The sequence below is a fragment of the Eucyclogobius newberryi genome, unplaced genomic scaffold (assembly GCF_026437365.1).
Source record: "Eucyclogobius newberryi isolate DKJ021-1_F unplaced genomic scaffold, fEucNew1.0.hap1 SCAF_2, whole genome shotgun sequence".
In the NCBI taxonomy this organism is placed as follows: domain Eukaryota; kingdom Metazoa; phylum Chordata; class Actinopteri; order Gobiiformes; family Gobiidae; genus Eucyclogobius; species Eucyclogobius newberryi.
In genome coordinates this window covers 52,893,117-52,909,943 of record NW_027315834.1, presented here as the reverse complement: position 1 = coordinate 52,909,943, position 16,827 = coordinate 52,893,117, and the positions used below count along the sequence as shown (strand labels likewise).

The following is a 16,827-nucleotide window of genomic DNA, read 5'->3' as shown; positions in this document are numbered from 1 at the left end:
GTCCTCACGCTCTGCTCTGATTGGCCCGCAGTCCTGGCGCTCCACTGTGATAGGCCCGCAGTCCTGGCGCTCTGCTCTGATTGGCCCGCAGTCCTCATGTGCTGCTCTGATTGGCCCGCAGTCCTCATGCGCTGCTCTGATTGGCCCACAGTCCTTATGCGCTGCTCTGATTGGCCCACAGCCCTTATGCGCTGCTCTGATTGGCCCACAGTCCTCATGCTCTGCTCTGATTGATGCTTCCTTTGTTTCCTCATCGTTTCCTTAATTTCCCTCCGTCGTCTCCTTTTCCTTGATTGGCTGGGACCTGCCACTGGCTCCTCCCCCTCCGACCATAATGAGCAGCTGTCGTCCCCTCTGTCCTCGTCCCCCCTGTCCTCGTCCCCCCTGTCCTCGTGCCCCCTGTCCTCGTGCCCCCTGTCCTCGTGCCCCCTGTCCTCGTCCCCCCTGTCCTCGTCCCCCCTGTCCTTGTTTAGGCGTCGCTCTAAAGCGCTCAGCCGTTGGTCAAAGGTTGCCATGGCTCCTCCAATCAGACGCTTCATCTCCTTCTGGTGTAAGGAAAGAAGTGAGGAAAGGAGACTAGGAAGCATCGAGGAGCAAAGGACGCAGGGCCCAGGAGGCAAACAAGGAGGCGAACGAGGAGGAGAACGAGGAGGTATCTGAGGAGACATGTGGCTGGTGGAGGAGGCTGGGGAAGGAGAAGACACAAGGACATTAGGAGAGACAGGGATAGAAGGTGAAGGAAGAGGCATTTGAGGAAAGAAGGAGTCTGAGGAGGGAGAGACAAGGTTTAGAGGAGAAAGAAATGAAGAAGGGGACAAGTGAGGAGACAAACAAAGAGATGAAGGAGGAGACAAAGGAGATTTGTGACACGAGTCTGAGGAGGAGTCTGAGGGAGGATAGGACACAAGTAGAGTCTGAGAGACAGAGTCATGAGGAGGTGAAGGAGGAGGCATTTGAGGAGAGGAGGAGTCTGAGGATGGCGGGGAGGAGTTTGAGGATGGAGGGGAGGAGTTTGAGGATGGAGAGGAGGAGTCTGAGGATGAAGGGGAGGAGTTTGAGGATGGAGGGGAGGAGTTTGAGGATGGAAAGGAGGAGTCTGAGGATGAAGGGGAGGAGTCTGAGGATGGAGAGAGAAAACAATTAGCCACAGGGGAAACAGTTGGAGTTAGTGTGATGTCACTAGGTGGCGCTGGAGCACTCGGTCTTTAGGCCATAATGATAAATTATACTTTGGGATTAAATTTAAATATTCTGCATTATTGGTTATTCATTATTATCCAAACCCTTGTTCTTGTCCTTTCAACCTTAGTTTTCACTTCTTTTACAGTGTAAAATAATGTCCATTTATGTGTGATAATGTTTCAATATTTTATTTTATTTTTTAACAAAAATGGCCTCCTTCACACCTTTTTCAAACCATCTTCACCTGCTCGGACTCTTCACCTGCTCGGACTCTTCACCTGCTCGGACTCTTCATCTGCTCAGACTCTTCATCTGCTCAGACTCTTCATCTGCTCAGACTCTTCATCTGCTCAGACTTTTCTCCTCACTGTCTTTGATCGAGTGCTTTGTCTCTTTAAGATGAAGATGCACGACGCTCTGTGGTCCTGAACTCCAGTGTCTGACACTGAGAAAGCCTCTGGTGCAGTGGCTCTTTAGTCTCACTATGTGGCTCTCTTTAGTCTCACTATGTGGCTCTCTTTAGTCTCACTATGTGGCTCTCTTTAGTCTCACTATGTGGCTCTCTTTAGTCTCACTATGTGGCTCTCTTTAGTCTCACTATGTGGCTCTCTTTAGTCTCACTATGTGGCTCACTATGTGGCTCTCTTTAGTCTCAATATGTGGCTCTTTTGTCTCACTATGTGGCTCTCTTTAGTCTCACTATGTGGCTCTCTTTAGTCTCACTATGTGGCTCACTATGTGGCTCTCTTTAGTCTCACTATGTGGCTCTCTTTAGTCTCACTATGTGGCTCTCTTTAGTCTCACTATGTGGCTCTCTTTAGTCTCACTATGTGGCTCTTTAGTCTCACTATGTGGCTCACTATGTGGCTCTCTTTAGTCTCACTATGTGGTTCTCTTTGGTCTCACTATGTGGCTCACTATGTGGCTCTCTTTAGTCTCACTATGTGGCTCTTTAGTCTCACTATGTGGCTCTCTTTAGTCTCACTATGTGGCTCTCTTTAGTCTCACTATGTGGCTCTCTTTAGTCTCACTATGTGGCTCTCTTTAGTCTCACTATGTGGCTCACTATGTGGCTCTCTTTAGTCTCACTATGTGGCTCACTATGTGGCTCTCTTTAGTCTCACTATGTGGCTCACTATGTGGCTCTCTTTAGTCTCACTATGTGGCTCACTATGTGGCTCTCTTTAGTCTCACTATGTGGCTCTCTTTAGTCTCACTATGTGGCTCTCTTTAGTCTCACTATGTGGCTCACTATGTGGCTCTTTAGTCTCACTATGTGGCTCTTTAGTCTCACTATGTGGCTCTTTAGTCTCACTATGTGGCTCTTCAGTCTCACTATGTGGCTCTTCAGTCTCACTATGTGGCTCTTCAGTCTCACTATGTGGCTCTCTTTAGTCTCACTATGTGGCTCTCTTTAGTCTCACTATGTGGCTCTCTTTAGTCTCACTATGTGGCTCTCTTTAGTCTCACTATGTGGCTCTCTTTGGTCTCACTATGTGGCTCTCTTTAGTCTCACTATGTGGCTCTTCAGTCTCACTATGTGGTTCTCTTTAGTCTCACTATGTGGCTCTTTAGTCTCACTATGTGGCTCTTCAGTCTCACTATGTGGCTCTTCAGTCTCACTATGTGGCTCTCTTTAGTCTCACTATGTGGCTCTTCAGTCTCACTATGTGGTTCTCTTTAGTCTCACTATGTGGCTCTCTTTAGTCCCACTATGTGGCTCTTCAGTCTCACTATGTGGCTCTTCAGTCTCACTATGTGGCTCTCTTTAGTCTCACTATGTGGCTCTTTACACTTTTCTTCACTGCATTGACAGAATTAACTACTTTGTTCTGTTTCCCTTTTGTCCTGCTTTTTGGTTTTCTTCACACAAGAGCCCAAGCCGGGTCTCCACAGGCTGAGAGGGCATTCTGGATGTGTTTTTCCTCTTTCCTCTTGTCCTCTGAGCTGGTGGGCTCCTCCTCTTGTCCTCTGAGCTGGTGGGCACCTCCTCTTGTCCTCTGAGGTGGTGGGCACCTCCTCCTGTCCTCTGAGCTGGTGGGCACCTCCTCCTGTCCTCTGAGCTGGTGGGCACCTCCTCTTGTCCTCTGAGGTGGTGGGCACCTCCTCTTGTCCTCTGAGCTGGTGGGCACCTCCTCTTGTCCTCTGAGCTGGTGGGCACCTCCTCTTGTCCTCTGAGCTGGTGGGCACCTCCTCTTGTCCTCTAAGCTGGTGGGCACCACCTCTTGTCCTCTGAGCTGGTGGGCACCTCCTCTTGTCCTCTGAGGTGGTGGGCACCTCCTCTTGTCCTCTAAGCTGGTGGGCACCTCCTCTTGTCCTCTAAGCTGGTGGGCACCACCTCTTGTCCTCTGAGCTGGTGGGCACCTCCTCTTGTCCTCTGAGGTGGTGGGCACCTCCTCTTGTCCTCTAAGCTGGTGGGCACCACCTCTTGTCCTCTGAGCTGGTGGGCACCTCCTCTTGTCCTCTGAGCTGGTGGGCACCTCCTCTTGTCCTCTGAGCTGGTGGGCACCTCCTCTTGTCCTCTGAGCTGGTGGGCACCTCCTCTTGTCCTCTGAGCTGGTGGGCACCTCCTCTTGTCCTCTGAGCTGGTGGGCACCTCCTCTTGTCTTCTGAGCTGGTGGGCACCTCCTCTTGTCTTCTGAGCTGGTGGGCACCTCCTCTTGTCCTCTGAGCTGGTGGGCACCTCCTCTTGTCCACGTTGATGTGTCCTGAGAAGGCTTCAGCTCTTGGGGCGGAGCCTGAAAAGGAGGTCAGAGCCTTCTTCTCAAAGTGCTCCATGTACAGGTCGGTCACTATGGAGACGGGAGAGCCCATGGCCCAGCCCTGAATCTGTCTGTAGAAGGTGTTCAAACAGATGTGTTCAGGTGTCATCTTGGTCCTGTCCTGTAGGTGGCGTCCAGTGTTGTGCCTGAACAGCCGTTCATAATTCTGGTGAACGTGAACTGAACAAACTGTATTTCTGCCGACCAACGACACAGTTCATTCTTTTTCATTTCGCTCAATAAAGTGTCAGATTTCAAGAGATTTCCAGGTGAAAAACACAGCGTTATGTTCAACCAAAGCCCAGTGTTGCACCGCGCTGCGCATGCAACAGAGCAGCAAGAAGTCGCCCTACGAGCAGTTACAAGGAGTCGCCCTACGAGCAGCTGAGCAGCAGCAGCAGCTGAGCAGCAGCAGCAGCAGCTGAGCAGCAGCAGCAGCTGAGCAGCAGCAGCAGCAGCTGAGCAGCAGCAGCAGCTGAACAGCAGCAGCAGCTGAGCAGCAGCAGCAGCTGAACAGCAGCTGAGCAGCAGCAGCAGCAGCTGAGCAGCAGCAGCAGCTGAACAGCAGCAGCAGCAGCAGCAGCAGCAGCAGCAGCAGCTGAACAGTAGCAGCAGCAGCAGCTGAACAGCAGCAGCAGCAGCAGCAGCAGCAGCAGCAGCAGCTGAACAGTAGCAGCAGCAGCAGCTGAACAGTAGCAGCAGCTGAGCAGCAGCAGCAGCAGCAGCAGCTGAGCAGCAGCAGCAGCAGCAGCAGCTGAGCAGCAGCAGCAGCAGCAGCAGCTGAACAGCAGCAGCAGCAGCAGCAGCTGAACAGCAGCAGCAGCAGCAGCAGCTGAACAGCAGCAGCAGCAGCAGCAGCAGCAGCAGCAGCAGCTGAGCAGTCGCAGCAGCAGCAGCAGCAGCAGCAGCTGAACAGTAGCAGCAGCAGCAGCAGCAGCAGCAGCAGCAGCAGCTGAGCAGTCGCAGCAGCAGCAGCAGCAGCAGCAGCAGCAGCAGCAGCAGCTGAGCAGCAGCAGCAGCTGAACAGCAGCTGAGCAGCAGCAGCAGCAGCTGAGCAGCAGCAGCAGCTGAACAGCAGCAGCAGCAGCAGCAGCAGCAGCAGCTGAACAGTAGCAGCAGCAGCAGCTGAACAGTAGCAGCAGCAGCAGCTGAGCAGTAGCAGCAGCAGCAGCTGAGCAGCAGCAGCAGCAGCAGCAGCTGAGCAGCAGCAGCAGCAGCAGCAGCTGAACAGCAGCAGCAGCAGCAGCAGCTGAACAGCAGCAGCAGCAGCAGCAGCTGAACAGCAGCAGCAGCAGCAGCAGCAGCTGAACAGCAGCAGCAGCAGCAGCAGCAGCAGCAGCAGCAGCAGCAGCAGCAGCAGCAGCAGCTGAGCAGTCGCAGCAGCAGCAGCAGCAGCAGCAGCTGAACAGTAGCAGCAGCAGCAGCAGCAGCAGCAGCAGCAGCAGCTGAGCAGTCGCAGCAGCAGCAGCAGCAGCAGCAGCAGCTGAGCAGCAGCAGCAGCAGCTGAGCAGCAGCTGAGCAGCAGCAGCAGTTGAGCAGCAGCAGCTGAGCAGACCTGCTTATTCATCAACCACAAAAATATAAACACTTTTTGTTTTTCTTCCCATTTTTCATGATTATATTTTTATATATTCTCTTCACAAAATGTCGTCACTCTGAAACCTGCTTTGCCCCACCCCTCACCTGTGTGCAGACACGCCTCGGCCAATGGGAGTGGTAGAGGGGCGGAGTTTCGGGTGATGTGTGGCTCAGAGGGCGGGGCCATGCCTGGTTTGTCCCAACCTCTGTTCTCTGATTGGTTGAGAATAAGTGGGCGAGGGAGCATGGCCCAGACTGTGGAGAGAGAGAACTGTAATTACTATGGCAACGGCCAATCAATGACACAACAGTAACAAGAACTATGGCCCCTCATCAGAGGAACCTTCAGTTCCTTTGCTTACGTTCACAAAGCAACATCAGAACAGTGTGGAACATTTATATTTGTAATAAATTAGACTTTATAGTTTATTGCATCTCTAGTCTGTAGCTCCTCCTTTGACCACCTCCTCATGCCCCGTTCACACCGCAAACGCCTGTTCGCTCGTTATGGCCAAGTTGGACGCAAGTACGCCGCGTTCTCGACGCAGCGGAGCAGAGCCGAAATATAGTAAGCCAGTGCAGTGGAGGTGTGGCCAGTGCAGTGGAGGTGTGGCCAGTGCAGTGGAGGTGTGGTCAATGCAGTGGAGGTGCGGTCAGTGCAGTGGAGGTGTGGTCAGTGCAGTGGAGGTGTGGTCAGTGCAGTGGAGGTGTGGTCAGTGCAGTGGAGGTGTGGTCAGTGCAGTGGAGGTGCGGTCAGTGCAGTGGAGGTGTGGTCAGTGCAGTGGAGGTGTGGCCAGTGCAGTGGAGGTGTGGTCAGTGCAGTGGAGGTGTGGTCAGTGCAGTGGAGGTGTGGTCAGTGCAGTGGAGGTGTGGTCAGTGCAGTGGAGGTGTGGTCAGTCTGGCTTCTTTATTGGCGGATCAAAGTTGAGACAGAGCCTTTTGCGTATTTGCTCTTCAAAGCCCAAAAACGGAGACGCTCGGCGTCTGGATCCAGCAGTGATCGAGTTGAGTCAATAACATAATTTGCTTCAAGACTGGATAAACATCGCTCTCAGCTGTAGTTTCGTCTGTCCCGGGTCCTGACTTGTTTCCTGCATTGATGCGAGGACATGTCCCAGGACAACAACAACTACAGACGCCTGTCCATCTGTCCATCAGGTGTATGTGCTGTGTATGTGCTGTGTATGTGTTGTGTATGTGCTGTGTATCTGCTGTGTATGTGCTGTGTATGTGCTGTGTATGTGCTGTGTATGTGCTGTGTATGTGTTGTGTATCTGCTGTGTATGTGTTGTGTATGTGCTGTGTATGTGTTGTGTATCTGCTGTGTATGTGTTGTGTATGTGCTGTGTATGTGCTGTGTATGTGTTGTGTATGTGCTGTGTATCTGCTGTGTATGTGCTGTGTATGTGCTGTGTATGTGTTGTGTATGTGTTGTGTATGTGTTGTGTATGTGCTGTGTATGTGCTGTGTATGTGCTGTGTATGTGTTGTGTATGTGCTGTGTATGTGTTGTGTATGTGTTGTGTATGTGTTGTGTATGTGCTGTGTATGTGCTGTGTATGTGCTGTGTATGTGCTGTGTATGTGCTGTGTATGTGCTGTGTATGTGTTGTGTATGTGCTGTGTATGTGTTGTGTATGTGTTGTGTATGTGTTGTGTATGTGCTGTGTATGTGCTGTGTATGTGCTGTGTATGTGTTGTGTATGTGCTGTGTATGTGTTGTGTATGTGCTGTGTATGTGTTGTGTATGTGTTGTGTATCTGCTGTGTATGTGCTGTGTAGATGCTGTGTATGTGATGTGTATGTGCTGTGTATGTGTTGTGTATGTGCTGTGTATCTGCTGTGTATGTGTTGTGTATGTGCTGTGTATGTGTTGTGTATGTGCTGTGTATGTGCCGTGTATGTGCTGTGTATGTGTTGTGTATGTGCTGTGTATGTGCCGTGTATGTGCTGTGTATGTGTTGTGTAGATCTAGATCTAGATCTATATTTGTATCTAGATATAGATATATATCTATATCGTCTGCCATTGTTGTGGTGCCGGTTCTTCTCGGGGGGACATGTGTACGTACGTCACCGGAGCGTCATCTCTGATTGGCTGCTGTCCCGCCGCAGAAAAGCTCAAAATTCTGAACTTATTTGCGGCGAACCGTTTTGATGCATTGAAGCTTATTCGCCCGTCAAAGCGTCTCGAGCGGAAAATGCAAAAGCGCACCCGCCTCGCCGCGCTCCTCAGCGAATCGCGCAGCAAATAAGCGGAAATCGCGCCGCAAAAACGCAGGAGGTGCTCGACGCGCGTTTACATAGACTTTGAATGTAATCTGGACGCTTTTGCCGCACCGGTCTGAACGAACCATCAGACTGACAGAAACAACCAGATAAACTGGTGGTGGATAAACAGCAGGAAAAGCTTTTGTGGTTGACGTGGCAACATCAAGTGAGGCTGCCCAAAAAAAATGTCAGTTTGCCGTAAACTGACCGACTTGGTAAAAAAATTGCCGACTGGAGACCAGCCCAACCCCGCGACCAGCCCAACCCCGCCGCGACCAGCCCAACCCCGCCGCGACCAGCCCAACCCCGCCGCGACCAGCCCAACCCCGCCGCGACCAGCCCAACCTGGCGACCAGTCCAACCCCGCGACCAGCCCAACCCCGCCGCGACCAGCCCAACCCCGCCGCGACCAGCCCAACCCCGCCGCGACCAGCCCAACCCCGCCGCGACCAGCCCAACCCCGCCGCGACCAGCCCAACCCCGCCGCGACCAGCCCAACCCCGCCGCGACCAGCCCAACCGCCCCGCAACCAGCCCAACCTGGCGACCAGCCCAACCCCGCCGCGACCAGCCCAACCCCGCCGCGACCAGCCCAACCCCGCCGCGACCAGCCCAACCCCGCCGCGACCAGCCCAACCCCGCCGCGACCAGCCCAATCCCGCGACCAGCCCAACCAGGCGACCAGCCCAACCAGGCGACCAGCCCAACCAGGCGACCAGCCCAACCAGGCGACCAGCCCAACCCCGCCGCGACCGGCCCAATCCCGCCGCGACCGGCCCAATCCCGCCGCGACCAGCCCAACGCCGCGACCAGCCCAACCCCGCGACCAGCCCAACCAGGCGACCAGCCCAACCCCGCGACCAGCCCAACCAGGCGACCAGCCCAACCCCGCGACCAGCCCAACCACGCCGCGACCAGCCCAACCCCGCCGCGACCAGCCCAACCACGCCGCGACCAGCCCAACCCCGCCGCAACCAGCCCAACCCCGCGACAAGTCCAACCCCGCCGCGACCAGCCCAACCAGGCGACCAGCCCAACCCCGCGACCAGCACAACCCCGCCGCGACAAGCCCAACCCCGTCGCGACCAGACCAATCCCGCGACCAGCCCAACCCCGTCGCGACCAGCCCAACCCCACGACCAGCCCAACCCCGCCGCGACTAGCCCAACCCCGCCGCGACCAGCCCAACCCCGCCGCGACCAGCCCAACCCCGCCGCGACCAGCCCAACCCCCCCGCGACCAGCCCAACCCCCCCGCGACCAGCCCAACCCCCCCGTGACCTGCCCAACCCCCCCCGCGACCAGCCCAACCCCGCGACCAGCCCAACCAGGCGACCAGCCCAACCAGGCGACGAGCCCAACCCCGAGACCAGCCCAACCCCGCCGCGACCGGCCCAACCCCGCCGCAACCAGCCCAACCCTACGACCAGCCCAACCCCGCGACCAGCCCAACCCCGCCGCAACCAGCCCAACCCTACGACCAGCCCAACCCCGCCGCGACCGGCCCAACCCCGCGACCAGCCCAACCACGCTGTGACCAGCCCAACCACGCCGCGACCAGCCCAACCCCGCCGCGACCAGCCCAACCAGACGACCAGCCCAACCCCGCGACCAGCCCAATCCCGCCGCGACCGGCCCAACCCCGCGACCAGCCCAACCACGCCGTGACCAGCCCAACCACGCCGTGACCAGCCCAACCACGCCGTGACCAGCCCAACCACGCCGTGACCAGCCCAACCACGCCGTGACCAGCCCAACCACGCCGTGACCAGCCCAACCACGCCGTGACCAGCCCAACCCCGCCGCGACCAGCCCAACCCTGCGACCAGCCAAACCCTGCGACCAGCCCAACCCCGCGACCAGCCCAACCCCGCCGCGACCAGCCCAACCAGGCGACCAGCCCAACCCCGCGACCAGCCCAACCCCGCCGCGACAAGCCCAACCCTGTCGCGACCAGACCAATCCCGCGACCAGCCCAACCCTGCCGCGACCAGCCCAACCCCGCGACCAGCCCAACCCCGGCGCGACCAGCCCAACCAGGCGACCAGCCCAACCCCGCGACCAGCCCAACCAGGCGACCGACCCCGCCGCGACCAGCCCAACCAGGCGACCGACCCCGCCGCGACCAGCCTAATCAGGCGACCAGCCCAACCCCGTCGCCACCAGACCAATCCCGCGACCAGCCCAATCCCGCGACCAGCCCAACCCCGCCGCGACCAGCCCAACCCCGCCGCGACCAGCCCAACCAGGCGACCAGCCCAACCCCGTAACACTTGGATCCCAGCCTTAAAACACCAAAGAAGAAGAAGAAGGTGAAAGTGGGTGAGGGCTAAACATGGACCGGCCTCCTGCTGGTGCCAGAGTCAGGACTAAACATGGACCGGCCTCCTGCTGGTGCCAGAGTCAGGACTAAACATGGACCGGCCTCCTGCTGGTGCCAGAGTCAGGACTAAACATGAACCGGCCTCCTGCTGGTGCCAGAGTCAGGACTAAACATGGAGCGGCCTCCTGCTGGTGCCAGAGTCAGGACTAAACATGGACCGGCCTCCTGCTGGTGCCAGAGTCAGGACTAAACATGGACCGGCCTCCTGCTGGTGCCAGAGTCAGGACTAAACATGGACCGGCCTCCTGCTGGTGCCAGAGTCAGGACTAAACATGGAGCGGCCTCCTGCTGGTGCCAGAGTCAGGACTAAACATGGACCGGCCTCCTGCTGGTGCCAGAGTCAGGACTAAACATGGACCGGCCTCCTGCTGGTGCCAGAGTCAGGACTAAACATGAACCGGCCTCCTGCTGGTGCCAGAGTCAGGACTAAACATGGAGCGGCCACCTGCTGGTGCCAGAGTCAGGACTAAACATGGACCGGCCTCCTGCTGGTGCCAGAGTCAGGACTAAACATGGACCGGCCTCCTGCTGGTGCCAGAGTCAGGACTAAACATGGACCGGCCTCCTGCTGGTGCCAGAGTCAGGACTAAACATGGAGCGGCCTCCTGCTGGTGCCAGAGTCAGGACTAAACATGGAGCGGCCTCCTGCTGGTGCCAGAGTCAGGACTAAACATGGACCGGCCTCCTGCTGGTGCCAGAGTCAGGACTAAACATGAACCGGCCTCCTGCTGGTGCCTTCTCCTCTTTTATGTCTTAAACAGTTTTGTGATTTCTTTCATGTCTGTGTGAATTGCCTTACCTGTCAATCACCCGGTTAGTTAGCGATTCGTGACGTCACGTGACTGATCGGTGACGTCACACTGGGATTGTTTTCAGGCTCAGAGGAAACAACGGGATTTAGGCCAAGACCAGACCGCGGCTCAACCGGGGCTAAACCGGCCTGGACCGGGACAGGACCGGGACAGGACCGGGACCACACGCGGGCACGTACCTGGCACGAGCGGCGCGGGTCCCTGAGGCTCCGTCACTGCGGCATTTGTCAGTTTAATCCGCGGAAAAAACGCAGAGATCAACAACGGTGTGCACACCGGAAACAGCCGGTGACCGGAATCGGAAGCATAACGCGCCTTCAGAGTAAGAGACTGAACGGAAGTGGAAGGAGAAAACATTTCCGAATCAGAAAAGGTGTTATCGCCATAAAAGTCACAAAATCTTTTCTTTTTCTTTTTTTTTCTTCAATTTTTTGAAAACTAACAGAGACAAAACGAAGAAAAAGACCAGAGAGCAGGAGCTACAAGAAGAGAGAAAAAGATATAATAACAATAATAATAATAAATATAGCCGCAAGCGGCAATGATCGGCCCTCGCCACACCGCCGCCACGCCGCAAGAGGAGGGGGCGCTAACGCGCCCCAATTGTCCTTTTATTACGCCTACTGCTGAATCTGTGACGCTGTCACATCTTCTCCCCTTTGTTTTACCATCAAAAAGCTATTTTATTTTGAATTCTTGGCAAAATGTGCAGCTTTGCCGCACAGACACCGTGACTCTTTGAATAAAAATGTGAATAACTTTTGACGGTTCACCCCTGAAGATGAGTCTCACCAAATTTCAGGTTAATAGGGCTGACGCCCTGGGAGGAGTTTGTGAAAGTCTAAAGTGTAAACATGTTCTGGCGATTTCCCCATTGGAATAACATGGGAGGTTTTGGTCATCGCTACGGCAAAACCATAACAATTATGACATGGGTCTCATTGACTTTTTTGATGGGGATGCCAAAATTTAGTTGTGTGTCAAATTTCATAAAATTTCGCAAAACTAAACATTTAACCTCCATATAAAATCTGTAGGGGGCGCTGTGGTACCAAATTTATTTATTTCACTTGAAGTACGTTTAGCGCAAAGAGTTTAACAACTGATTCTAATTTGACGCAATTCGGACTTTATCTGCACAAATGGCAGAAATGTTAAATTTGGGAGATTTCTGAAATTCTAGCTAAAGTTTGCGGCTTCGCCCAAACCCACAGAAACCGTGGCAGGTATCAATGTAATTTGAATAACTTTTGATGTCCCACTCCTCAGTAGCATTTTCACCAAATTTCAGCTTTTTAGGGCCAACGCCCTGGGAGGAGTTTGTAAAAGTACGACGTTTGGAAAAACTCCGAAGTCATGTTTAGCCATTTTTGAAGCAATATGGCCGACATTTGGTTGGGCGGACGGCGTTGCCGTAATAATATTTTTTACTTCTCTTGTCACCATCTACCTCTGCGCCAAATTTCATGATTCTACAATCAGATTTTTTTTGGGTCATTTCCTATCTCTCAATGCATTTTTGGTACATTTGGGGGCGCTGACGCGCCAATTTCTTTTATTTTAGAAAAGGGAAATAGCCACAATGTAGAGAGGCACGATTTTTAGAGGTGTCAACATTTTTGTGACTTTTCGTCAATGTTCACTGGATGAAAAATAGGGGGGTTGGTCCAGAGAAGAAAGAAAGAAAGAAAGAAAGAAGAAAGAAGAAAGAAGAAAGAAGAAAGAAGAAAGAAGAAAGAAGAAAGAAGAAAGAAGAAAGAAATAATAATATTCCGATGCGAAAACAATGTTTCCCATTTTTCAAATATCATAAACTATACATTTTCGGAAAGCGCCCTGGTCACTGACAAGTAATTTAGTTAATTTTGAGTGGGCGGAGCCCACTTTGTGTTTTTGGCCCTCTATACAGTATTAATGTTCAATTTTTGCATTACATGCTTATATGCACGGAACATGCAAGAGATGGGGAACGTATTCGTGAGCTACTTAGGGCAAATGAGTGTATGTAAAGTGCTCGTTTAGTGCGCACTTTTGCACGGGCTTCGCCCGTTTACAACGGTAATGTTCCATTTTCCTACTACTAATTAGTATGCACGGGCCGTGCGTGAGTGAAGGAGTGCGTTAGTGAGTGTTTGGAAGTGGGCGAGCGCTTCGCGCTCGATTTCGTGCGCACTACGTGCGCACTTTCGCAGCCGTGCTTCGCACGGCCTTACGAGATTAATAGGCCTCTCGCCAGCTTGTGGCGCTATAATAATAATAATAATTATTATTATTATAATTATAATAATAATAATAATAATGATGATAATAATAATAAATATAGCCGCAAGCGGCAATGATTGGCCCTCGCCACGCCGCCGCCACGCCGCAAGAGGAGGGGGCGCTAACGCGCCCCAATTGTCCTTTTATTACGCCTACTGCTGAATCTGTGACGCTGTCACATCTTCTCCCCTTTGTTTTACCATCAAAAAGCTATTTTATTTTGAATTCTTGGCAAAATGTGCGGCTTTGCCGCACAGACACCGTGACTCTTTGAATAAAAATGTGGATAACTTTTGACGTTCCACCACTGAAGATGAGTCTCACCAAATTTCAGGTTAATAGGGCTGACGCCCTAAGAGGAGTTTGTGAAAGTCTAAAGTGTAAACATGTTCTGACGATTTCCCCATTGGAATAACATGGAAGGTTTCGGTCATTGTTACGGCAAAGCCATAACAATTATGACATGGGTCTCATTGACTTGTTTGATGGGGATGCCAAAATTGAGTTGTGTGTCAAATTTCATATAATCTCGCAAAACTAAATATTTAACCTCCATATAAAATCTGTAGGGGGCGCTGTGGCGCCAAATTAATTTATTTCACTTCAAGTAGGTTTAGGGCAAAGAGTTTAACAACTGATTCTAATTTGACGCAATTCGGACTTTATCTGCGCAAACGGCAGAAATGTTAAATTTGGGAGATTTCTGAAATTCTTGCTACAGTTCTCTTGTCACCATCTACCTCTGCGCCAAATTTCATGATTCTACGATCAGATTTTTTGGGGGTCATTTCCCATCTCTCAATGCATTTTTGGTACATTTGGGGGCGCTGACGTGCCAATGTTTTTTATTTTAGAAAAGGGAAATAGCCAGAATATAGAGAGGCACGATTTTTAGAGGTGTGAACATTTTTGTGACTTTTCGTCAATGTTCACTGGGTGAAAAATAGGGGGGTTGGTCCAGAGAAGAAAGAAAGAAGAAAAAGTAATATTCCGATGCGAAAACAATGTTTCCCATTTTTCAAATATCATAAACTATACATTTTCGCTTTCCTACCTCATGGTGTGGGTCCCTGGTCACTGACGGGTACTTTCGTTAATTTTGAGTGGGCTCCGCCCACTTTGTGTTTTTGGCCCTCTATACAGTAATAATGTTAAATTTTTGCATTACATGCTTATATGCACGGAACATGCAAGAGATGGGGAACGTATTCGTGAGGTACTTAGCGCAAATGAGTGCTTTATATGGGGATGACGACCGCTTCGCGGTCGTCATCTCAATGTAAAGTGCTCGTTTAGTGCGCACTTTTGCACGGGCTTCGCCCGTTTACAACGGTAATGTTCCATTTTCCTACTACTAATTAGTATGCACGGGGCGTGCATGAGTGAAGGAGTGCGTTAGTGAGTGTTTGGAAGTGGGCGAGCGCTTCGCGCTCGATTTCGTGCGCACTACGTGCGCACTTTCGCAGCCGTGCTTCGCACGGCCTTACGAGATTAATAGGCCTCTCGCCAGCTTGTGGCGCTCGGGCCTAATAATAATAATAATAATGATGATGATAATGATAATGATAATGATAATGATAATGATAATAATAATAATAATAATAATAATAATAATAATAATAATAATAATAATAATAATAATAATAATAATGATAATAATAATGATAACATTAATAATAAATAGATAAATAATAAAAACATCAACACAAAAGGCACATAATACATAAATAAATTATGGCACAGTCCGTCAAATTTGTCTATTTCCAAATTAAGTCCAATTGTCATTTTCTCCATTTGTCTGATGTCTGTTCCTATGTCAGTCCAGTCCTTGATTGTCTGTGACAGCCTCTTCCTGATGGTCTTTTTTCCTGCTGCCAAAAGTACATTCTAAAGTACATTCTAAAGTACATTCTAAAGTATCCATGTATTGTGTCCATGGCAGGAGTTCTGAGGCCCAAGTTCATAGTTGTAAAGTTCAGGGGTCAATGTCTGTAACAGTCGCAGAGCGTCGTGAACTTCACTCACATATTTGTGATTGACAGGAGCCTGAACATGTGACAGTGGTTTGCCTCCTGGTGGCGCTGTTTCTCTGTGACTAATGAGCACCTTGACATGGAGTTATGAAGAAACATGATACATTTTTCCAACAAAATTCCCTCCAGACACGTGATTTTGAGCTGCTCCTCTGGGATGTACACATTTTCCCACTATTCATCTGTCAAAACAAGATTTCCTTCTCTTTCCCATTTGTTTGGGTTTGGGTCCCTCTCATTGAGATAGAGAAAATAGACCCGAAGAACAAAATGAAAAAATATGTGCTGAAGTAACAACTACTGAAAGTACAATTAACTCACATCTATGCTGGACCATGAGTGTCACCCCCTGCAGGACACTCTGTCCCCTGCAGGATACTCTGTCCGCTCTGGAGAGCAGCTTCAGTGACAGACTGATCCACGCTCGCTGTGTGAAGGAGACGTTTCACAGGTCTTTCCTTCTGCTGCTGTCACACTCTACAACAAACACTGTTATACCCATGTGCAATACTGTCATACCCATGTGCAATACTGTCATACCCATGTGCAATATTGACATACCCATGTGCAATACTGATATACCCATGTGCAATGCTGTCATACCCATGTGCAATACTGATATACCCATGTGCAACACTGACATACCCATGTGCAATACTGACATACCCATGTGCAATACTGTCATATCCATGTGCAATACTGTCATAACTATGTGCAATACTGTCATACCCATGTGCAATACTGACATACCCATGTGCAATACTGATATACCCATGTGCAATACTGTCATACCCATGTGCAATACTGACATACCCATGTGCAATACTGACATACCCATGTGCAATACAGTTCTTCAGGAGGAGAACCAGTCCTTCAGGAGGAGAACCAGTTCTTCAGGAGGAGAACCAGTTTTTCAGGAGGAAAACCAGTTATTCAGGAGGAGAACCAGTTTTTCAGGAGGAGAACCAGTTCTTCAGGAGGAGAACCAGTTTTTCAGGAGGAGAACCAGTTCTTCAGGAGGAGAATCAGTTCTTCAGGAGGAGAAACAGTTATTCAGGAGGAGAACCAGTTCTTCAGGAGGAGAATCAGTTCTTCAGGAGGAGAAACAGTTCTTCAGGAGGAGAACCAGTTCTTCAGGATGAGAATCAGTTCTTCAGGAGGAGAAACAGTTATTCAGGAGGAGAACCAGTTCTTCAGGAGGAGAATCAGTTCTTCAGGAGGAGAAACAGTTCTTCAGGAGGTGAACCAGCAGGAGGAACGGTTTAAAGAACCGTTCATATAGAGTAGAGACATTTTCTCCAGGAGAGGATACTCTGGGTCCACAGGTCATTGATGTGTCTGTTCCAAGTGGGAGAAGAAGAAAAGGCATTGAACAGATTGCAAAGTGAAATTAAATATGAAATATAGTTTGATAGAAAAAGTGTTTATCAGAGGACAGAGCTCATACTTCCCCCAGAGTTACTCCTAGGGCAGCGGAGCTGAAACTGTAGCTTTATATTTCTGTTCCTAACTGGTCGGACCATAAGCTGGCCTCACCACAGGGTTAGGG

The 16,827-nt window shown here is 51.4% G+C and overlaps 1 protein-coding gene across 1 annotated transcript in view; it reads right to left on the bottom strand.

Annotated features, from left to right (window-relative positions):
- Positions 1–11,298, bottom strand: part of LOC140367208 (uncharacterized) — a 22,538-nt gene extending 11,240 nt beyond the window's left edge. The window contains exons 1-3 of the mRNA XM_072453563.1: positions 11,163–11,298; positions 5,628–5,777; positions 1–685 (exon numbers count right to left, since the gene is read on the bottom strand). The exon at positions 1–685 is cut by the window's left edge and continues 168 nt beyond it. Of these exons, the coding sequence (XP_072309664.1) occupies positions 1–685; positions 5,628–5,769 (827 nt within the window). The 5' untranslated portion in view covers positions 5,770–5,777; positions 11,163–11,298. The remainder of the gene's footprint in view (positions 686–5,627; positions 5,778–11,162) is intronic.
- Positions 11,299–16,827: the final 5,529 nt, after the last annotated feature.